Below are 8,582 nucleotides of genomic sequence, written 5' to 3' on the forward strand. Positions count from 1 at the left end.
GTTTGTATAATAATTGTATATTTTATTAATTAATACATCTAAAAAATATATATTTTTATAGCAATTAATTTTTTATTTATATACAATAATTATAATATTTATTCTAATAAAATAATATATAATAAAATTCAATAATTAATATAATAAAATTCATATTATATTAACAATAATACTCATGACTGCTTGCTGTCATCTCTGCAAAATAGTGACTGCCCAAGGATCATAAGAGCTGACAGAGTGAGCTAGTGTGAGTTGTTTGAAGAGGAAATGTGGCTGTGTCTCTGGAGATGAAGGGTTAGACTTACATCTTGGTTATCGCAGCCGACCATCTCTCCGTATGACACCTGCACAATGACAGAAAGAGGATGAGACACAGAGCACACAAGACAAACACGCACATACGCACCTGCAGCTGAGTGTCACAGATGCGCGCACCTGCGAACAAAGACTGCAAGTTTTGTCTTTGATGTCTATTTAGAGACACACACACATTTCTATTTTTGATACTTTGACAAAAGCAATATTACTTTGAGGCCATAAAACAAATGCATTCATGGGGAGACAATTCTTTTGCACTCAAACAAACTAAAACACACACACACTCTCAGAGAATCCTTCTGCAAACCGTTACTGGAGTCACACACACACCGCACCTCCCTAAACAGGTCTTTGATTTTCCTGTATGATCTTGCTCTATTGGGGATGGTTAAGAATAGCTCAAGAGATAGAAGTTTTTCCTTTTCAAAACATTAGTTCTGATCATATCTGGCAATTGTTTAAAGGAATAAACTGTTAAATTAAAATTAAATTAATAATGATACTGGAAGCGAAAAAAAAAAATTCAATATCAGAATCACAGTAAAAGCACTAGGAATAGTAGTGTCACTCTGTATGAAAGAGATGTGACGTGAACACACCTGGTTGCAGATGCAGTATCTGGGTTCGTTTGGGTCATAGGTCCAGTCCACCTGACTGCTGGTGTCAGTTTCTGTGATGGTGGTCTGTACCAGTTCATGAGCCAATGCTGACGTTGATGAGCAGGATGACAGTGAAGAGGAAGAGGAGGATGAAGAGGACTGGTGGTTGGAAGACTTAGTGTTGCCTCTGAAAAGCCGAGCAAGAAAGTGGTTGCAAAACAAACGTACATAAATTTAACATAAAATGTGTCAGAGCAAGAGTTTCGCACTCATGCACAATGTACAAAAACACCACAAATATGTATCTGGGTGCCTCATTCAGGAACGGAATAAATGGATATGGCAACAGTGCGAGTCTTACTTGGTCTTGCGTCCTGTGCGAGAGTCCGAGCTGTTGTTGGACGTGAGGGGCTGTGTGAGTGTGTTAGCCAGTGCAGACGACGAGTAACCGCTGGTGTCCCGGCTCAGAGCAAACTCCCGCCCCAAGAAATCATTGTTCTTCACAGCTTCATAACTGGCCTTGAGACTGGATGTTCTCCTGCCCTCTTTCATCTAAAGAACACAAACACACAAATATTAAAGAGGATGAAGAAACAAGTTCAAGTTCCTGTTTTATATATATATATATAACATAATCTGACACAAAAATAACAGATAAGAGAAAAAAGGACCCTAAGAGGCCAAAAATAGTTGAAACAGGAAGTGAAGGGAGGAGGGGGTACAAATAGATCTAAAATTAGAGGGGAAGAGGGGGGATGGCGGTTTCACCTGTGCGGTGGCTTGCACTGCCTGAGCTGCTGCCATGGAAATGGCCCCCGCCCCTACAGTAGGCCCGGCAGGAAGTGGGCTCAAGTTGAATGAGGAAAGCGTCTGGGAGGAGTTTACGTTATACACGCTGTTAGAAGAGGATGTGCTGTTCACTCTGCAGCCTGCAACACACACACAAAATCACATTTCATCTATGACCAGAAACACTTGTGAGGAACAGTCCAACATGAGTGATAACTAATCTCATTACATCATTACACTCATTTCTTCTGAACCATTCAGCAAATACCACACACGGCAAACATATGTGTGGGCAGGATTATGACAAATCATAATTGTTGTTTATTTCCCTTGACCCAGTGATTAGATTAGGGCTGCAGTTATACCAAATATTTGCTATATATTTGCAATGATTTTGCCGGAAATATAAAATTACTGTAATTCAAATGCACTTTTTATTTAGCCATAATGTTCCCTAAAGAATGTGTTAGATTAGTTTAACAATGCTCTTTCACAAAGTGCAAGTATGAGAGTGTTTACATGAAAACAGAGGATGTAGGTAAACTTTTTTGTAGTTTTATTGGTAAACAATTAAAAAGATATTAATAAAACATAAGATATCAATATTCATCAGAAATATTCCTTCCTTCCTGTGTTCATTTAATGTAAAAAAAAGAAAGAAAAAAGATCACCTTTATTACTTTTTAAAATTTAGTTCTTACGTAAATCATTTTGAATTGGCACTTGTCAACAACGGCTATTTGATGATTCCTGACAGGGAAAAATAATTAAAAATAAAATAAATAAATAATTCACCTATTTTAACTGCAAATACACTTCCATTCAATAAGGATTCAATCATTTTTTTAAATAAATTCACACTTTCACTGAGCAAGGATGCATGACATTGATTAAAAGTGACAATAAAGACATTCATAATGTTACAAAAGATTTCTATTTTGATAGAATGCAGAAAAAATGCATCACAGTTAATATAAAAAACAATGTTGAAAAACCAAATCAGCAAAGATTTCTGAAGGATCATGTGACCCTGAAAACTGGAGTAATGGCTGATGAAAATTCAGCTTTGTGTCACAGGAATAAATACAATTTTAAAATATTAAAATTATTTTAATTTGTAACAATTTCACAATATGACAATATTAAACAAATGCAGTCTTGGTGAGCATAAGTGACAAAAAAATTTAAAAATTACCGATACCAAACTTTTGAACAGTAGTGTAAATATTGAGATATATACTGAATATTGTCAAATGCCTGAAAAAGTTTACTTTCTCTGACATGTTTTCATATGATGTTGACTCATAAGAGAGAGAATGTATGTTTTACCCGGTGTGTTTTCTTTAGAGGCGTCTGACGTGAGTGTGGAGAGAAGGGCCTCTGACTTAAACTTCTTTTCTGGTACGTGTTCAGTAGTGTGGTGGGCTGGCGTGCTGTACTTCCTCTCTGTCGGAAGACACACAAAACAGGTCAGAGGATTAAAAAAGAAAAACAAGGAGCAGCCATTCTCTTGGATCAGACTTACTCTCCACAGTGGCGTGTGAATGTACGTGGTGGTTATTGACAGGTGTGGAGGGGCTGTCCATCTCCAGTGAACCTAGAAAATGGAAAACTGACTTTCAGGTGAACGGTTTCAAATCAGCACAAAGCAACGACATGATCAGTTGACTTAAATGCGCCCAGACATTATCAGATTAGCTAAGCAAGTAGTAGTTTTTTGCTACACATTAAAAACATAAGAGTACCTTCTTTTTTAATCACATCATCTTTAAAAACCTAGCTTTTAAGCATTTTTTTTTTAATTTAGCCCTTTAACTAAAACTATGAAGAAGGTGATTGACAGGTGCCACTCACGTCTCTCCAGGATTTCTGTGATGCCAGCGTTATCTGCCTCCAACTCCATTTTGAACTTCGCCAACTCCTGATCCAACTTCCGCAAGTGTCTATCCACCTACGTAGAGACCCACACATCAGCATAAGATCAACAGAGAGCAGATCTCCCATAAACCCTCTCACCAGAAATATAGTCATATACCATCAATCTGACTGGGGAAAAAATTGTAATCAAAATGGATTATTGAATTATAGCACATGAAAAGCAGTGTTGATAACAAACTGTGGGGAGTGGAAGCATCCCTGAGGCCCATTCACTATCTATGTTGTGTTGCCACCTAGTGGAAACAAAATTACTCACCAGATCATAAATTTGATTGGCTAATTGGACCTTTTCATCTGCATCTTCCAAAGCTTTATAGTAATCCTGATAAACAGAAAGAGATACTTTAAAAAAAATTGTGCATATGACCCCTTAAATGCAAAACTATCCATCAATGATTAAAGGAATATTTCACCCAAAACTTTTCTGAAAATGTACTCACTCTCAGGCCATCCAACATGTAGATGAGTTCATTTCTTCATCGTAACAGGTTTAGAGAAATGTAGCATTACATCACTTGCTCACCAATGGATCCTCTACAGTGAATGGGTGCCGTCAGAATAAAAACATCACAATAATCCACACGACTTCAGTCCATCAAATTAACGTCTCGTGAACTGAAAAGATGCATGTCTGTCCGAAAAGTCCTCTCACACAAAAATACACCAACATATTTGTTTATAACACTTTTGGACTGTTTCCACAAAAAAACTGCACAGATCAAGAACTTTCCCTCCTGATTCAGAAAAGAAACACTGGAGAAAGCAATATTATGGATGGAGGACTTGTATTTTAGGTGCAAACAATGGTGTACCTTGATGATTACAAACAGACAGCTTTTCAATCCACAAGATGTTAACTGATGGACTGTGTGGAACGGAATCTGGATTACTTGTGGATTATTAAAATGTTTTTAATCAGCTGTTCGAACATTCACACGGCACCCATTCACTGCACAGGATCCATTGATGAGCAAGTCATACAATGCTGAATTTCTACAAATCTGTTCTGATGAAGAAACAAACTCGTATACATCTTGGATAACCTGAGGGTGAGTAAATTTTCAGCAAATTTTCATTTTTGAATGACCTATTGGGTGAAAATTTCACATTTGTATGTCAGTATCAATATTATTCCTACTAAAATTGTAATTAATAACAGTAAAACTTAGATCAACTGAGGTGCACAGCATCTATTCTTTACCTTTTTAATAATTTCCATCTGTTCCTCCCTCCATTCAGGCTTGTTCTTCTTGGCGTTAGTAAAGAACTCATTAACCCGCTGCTCTAGCTGATCCATCGCATCTGAACAAAAGAACAGGGGCAGGAGTGAGTCAAGAACCCAACACTCAGCACACATTCACACTGATTGGCTACTGTGGAGCCTATGGTCAGATCACTGAAATAAATCTTTTGACAGAGGAGGTGGTGTAGCCTAGTGCCTAGACATCTGCGTTGTAGATCATTATAAGGTTGTAGGTTCAACCCCCACAAAGGGTGAACCCTCAACCATCACAACTGAAGGCAAGGTATTTAAAGGTAAAAAATGTCCAGGACACCCTCACCTCAAAGCAGTAATAAAAAAAGTCACAATATAAAAAATACCTAAAATATTTTTATAGTTGTAACTTATGTTTACTTTATATAAAAAAAATTATAAATTGTTTTTCTGTCGATTTTGGTTTGAAATATTACCTTGACATGTTCTTGGGCATGAGATTAGGGGTGAAACCTGTCAAGAACGACTGTCCTTCTAATAATTATACTATAAACATGCTAAATTTGAAGTTCAAATTACTAACTAAATTGAGTTACTAAGCAGATCAAATACTTACGGTTTACACTCCATGCAAAATCTATAACGGTCAACAAATAAATGCAATATCAGTGTGATTATGAAGAGCCTATTCATATCAGTAGGGACACTGGCAGTGTCAACAGAGCCCGTGGACGGTAAAAACATAAATTATTAAAATTAATAATGCATGCGAATCCCGAGTTTTTCCTTAGCCGAATTACACTCATGTTGCTCAACTTCCACATGGACTTATGAAGTGCATGACACATGCATGCTCCTTATGCATGCAAATCCACTTAACAAATCCCCGCTAATATGAAAGGCTTTCTGCATTAGTCAAGGTCAGGTGTGATGCTTTACGGCAGAAGAGTGAGTTTAAAGTTTAAACTGGATTCGTACTCTGCACTTGCAGGTCCATCTCTCTCATTTCCGTAAACCTGTCGCGGAGATCCATGGGTAGCTGCTCGATCACTGCCGGGGAGAAGAACAGAGACGTGTTACAGGCTAACGGCTGCGACGCATTCACACATACAAACAGCCCTCTCAGACACCTAAGCCCTCTAATATAAACATGAACCATTACAATTTCTCCTATACTCACTCTCGAGGTAGTCCTCAAGGTACAACATTCTGGCGGAGAGAGCGTTTCAGGCGTTTTTGAGAAAGTGTGTTTTTCGTCAATATGGCGTCGCAGGCAGCGGAGAACTGAGAAGAGGAGGAAAAAAACACAAGATGATAGGGGAGGGGCTTACGTGAAGGGCGTGGGATTTGATTGGACGATGATGGAGTTGCGCGGAAGCTGACTTTTCCTTGAATGGGTTGCATGGGATTTGTAGTTCTTTAATCGCGCAACTCCATAACTACGTTCACCGCTGCAAACTGTGAAATGTACGTATTTTAATTTGGATTGTCGCGCAATATATGGGTAATATGCAGATGTACAGTAACACAAATGCGTTTTCTCTAGCAGTGGGTGTCTATGCTTGTTTCTAACAGTTCAAAACAATATTTTTGTGAATTCTGTCCTCTAATTTAAAACTGTATTTAAAACAATACATAATGCTATGATTATATAACAATATATAATGCATAATGAAATGAGAAAGTCAAATAATATAAAACTATTTTATAACTATATTTTTTCTATATATTAGGCTATTAATTTTGTTTTCTCTTGCTCAGTGTAATTTAAAGCTTTGCAAAGTTTCCTTCAAAGCTTCCATTTTACAGTAGTAGTGTTTTGAACAAATAATAAGAAAGAAAGAAAAAATCTCATAAACACTTGACTTGGTACTTCTGTATAGTCTTGCATTAGACTGCATGGTTTCATACAGTTTTGGCCTTTGGAGGGCAGCACTGACTGCAATACGGGATGACAGTTCAGACGTTTGCAGTTACAATTTGGTGCTGTCTGTGTGTAAGAGGCTTTTGATACCGTTAGAAATTTGCTAGTGGAAGACAATGTAACTACCCGGCTGTCTCTTGAGAGGAAAAAACCTCAGCTTGACCCCACATTCATTGTAGACAGTTATGACTTGGAGCAGTCGTGGTGGAAGAGGCTTTTATAAAACATCCTATTAAAACCTTTTATTTCCAAGACAAAATTACCACACAGCTGTAGACAAGAAGTGTTCCACAAAGTGACATTTCACCTCAGCTCTCAATTTAGATCAAATAAAAATATGCTCGAGCTCAGGAAATGTGGCTCCTCTGATGACTGTTCCATCTGCATTTGTGGCAGATTGAAAGCTATTTCTAGTAATCTTTTTATATTTCTTCTCATCTGAGTTTCCTGGTGCTATATTTGCACACTAGAATATCAAAGAATATCAGTCAGTCAGCAGTTAGGATGCTCCAAATAAAACAATGCAGACTGTATTGGTTTTGCATACTGTGTCTATCCTTGTGAACTGTAAATGAAAGTATATTTTTGCTTTAATTTTTTTATTTAATGAGTAATTTTCAAGTCTTTAAGTGTTTAACAATTAATATATTTAAAACAACTATTGCCAAAATTAAATATTTAAACCCTGAGTGTTAGAATAGGCCACTTTGTTGGAGAACTAAATGAATAAGTAATATGCAAGTAAGCAAGTCTATGGGCAAGTCTTTTCTTTACCCAAAACTATCACATGACTAGATGATTATTATGAACTAATTAATGCAACTTATTAATAAACTGTTGTAGTTATCACTGCTTTTGTAAATTAATATTTACATTTGTAACATAGACACTCATAGACAATATAAATTAGTACCAGGACAGCTGCAGCATATCAACACACATTCCCAGATAATAGCATATTGTGACAGTCTTTCTCAAGACAATAATACGCCCATCAGATCTGACCTCTTCACCCCGGCATATGATATCTTGGGGGTGGGGATCTGGATACATGCCAAGCACTGCTGATGCATGTGTTTGGGAAGTAAATATTGACCATGGAAACATATATTTTATAAATGAGACCCCTGAAAACTTCATTCACAATGTTTCCTCTTTATAGAATTACTCTCTGATAAAAAAATAAATAAAAAAAAAGTATTTATTTCTTTATTAGAAATGACATAATTGTGGGATTATTTGAATGACCTGGTTTATTCTTAACCATTTTATTTATAAGCGTAACAGTATACAGTTGTAGTGAAAATTTTACATACACTTTGCAGTTTCTAAAAAATGTGAATTATTTTACCAAAATAAGAGGGATTATACATAATGTTATTTTTTTTATTTAGTACTGACCTGAATAACATATTTCACATAAAAGAAGTTTACATATAGTCCACAAGAAAAAATAATAGAAATAAAAATGACAAACACTTGATTCTTAATACTGTGTTGTTACCTGGATGATCCACAGCTACTGTATGATTTTGAGATCCATCTTTCCACACTGAGGACAACTAAGGGACTCATACGCTACTATTACAAAAGTTTCAAACGCTCACTGATACTCCAGAAGGAAAAACGATGCATTAAGAGCCAGGGATATAAACTTTTGAACAGAATTAAGATGTTTACATTTTTCTTATTTCTTATATATATATTAGGGGTTGCACCGACTAATCGACTTAAATGCTCTGCCATGACGCTTTAAGCTTGACGTCGACTAGTCGCTGGTCCTATAGAGGGCACAACA

The 8,582-nt window shown here is 36.6% G+C and overlaps 1 protein-coding gene across 1 annotated transcript in view; it reads right to left on the reverse strand.

Moving 5' to 3' along the window:
* Positions 1-6,171, reverse strand: part of ing3 (inhibitor of growth family, member 3) — a 7,375-nt gene extending 1,204 nt beyond the window's left edge. The window contains exons 1-11 of the mRNA XM_016444040.1: positions 6,041-6,171; positions 5,839-5,910; positions 4,846-4,946; positions 3,901-3,966; positions 3,561-3,657; positions 3,232-3,303; positions 3,036-3,152; positions 1,686-1,846; positions 1,279-1,469; positions 918-1,104; positions 306-344 (exon numbers count right to left, since the gene is read on the reverse strand). Coding sequence (XP_016299526.1) covers positions 306-344; positions 918-1,104; positions 1,279-1,469; positions 1,686-1,846; positions 3,036-3,152; positions 3,232-3,303; positions 3,561-3,657; positions 3,901-3,966; positions 4,846-4,946; positions 5,839-5,910; positions 6,041-6,068 — 1,131 coding nt within the window. The 5' untranslated portion in view covers positions 6,069-6,171. The remainder of the gene's footprint in view (positions 1-305; positions 345-917; positions 1,105-1,278; positions 1,470-1,685; positions 1,847-3,035; positions 3,153-3,231; positions 3,304-3,560; positions 3,658-3,900; positions 3,967-4,845; positions 4,947-5,838; positions 5,911-6,040) is intronic.
* Between the last annotated feature and the right edge of the window lie 2,411 nt (positions 6,172-8,582).

Source organism: Sinocyclocheilus anshuiensis, unplaced genomic scaffold (genome assembly GCF_001515605.1).
Source record: "Sinocyclocheilus anshuiensis isolate Anshui unplaced genomic scaffold, SAMN03320099.WGS_v1.1 scaffold183, whole genome shotgun sequence".
Taxonomy (NCBI): domain Eukaryota; kingdom Metazoa; phylum Chordata; class Actinopteri; order Cypriniformes; family Cyprinidae; genus Sinocyclocheilus; species Sinocyclocheilus anshuiensis.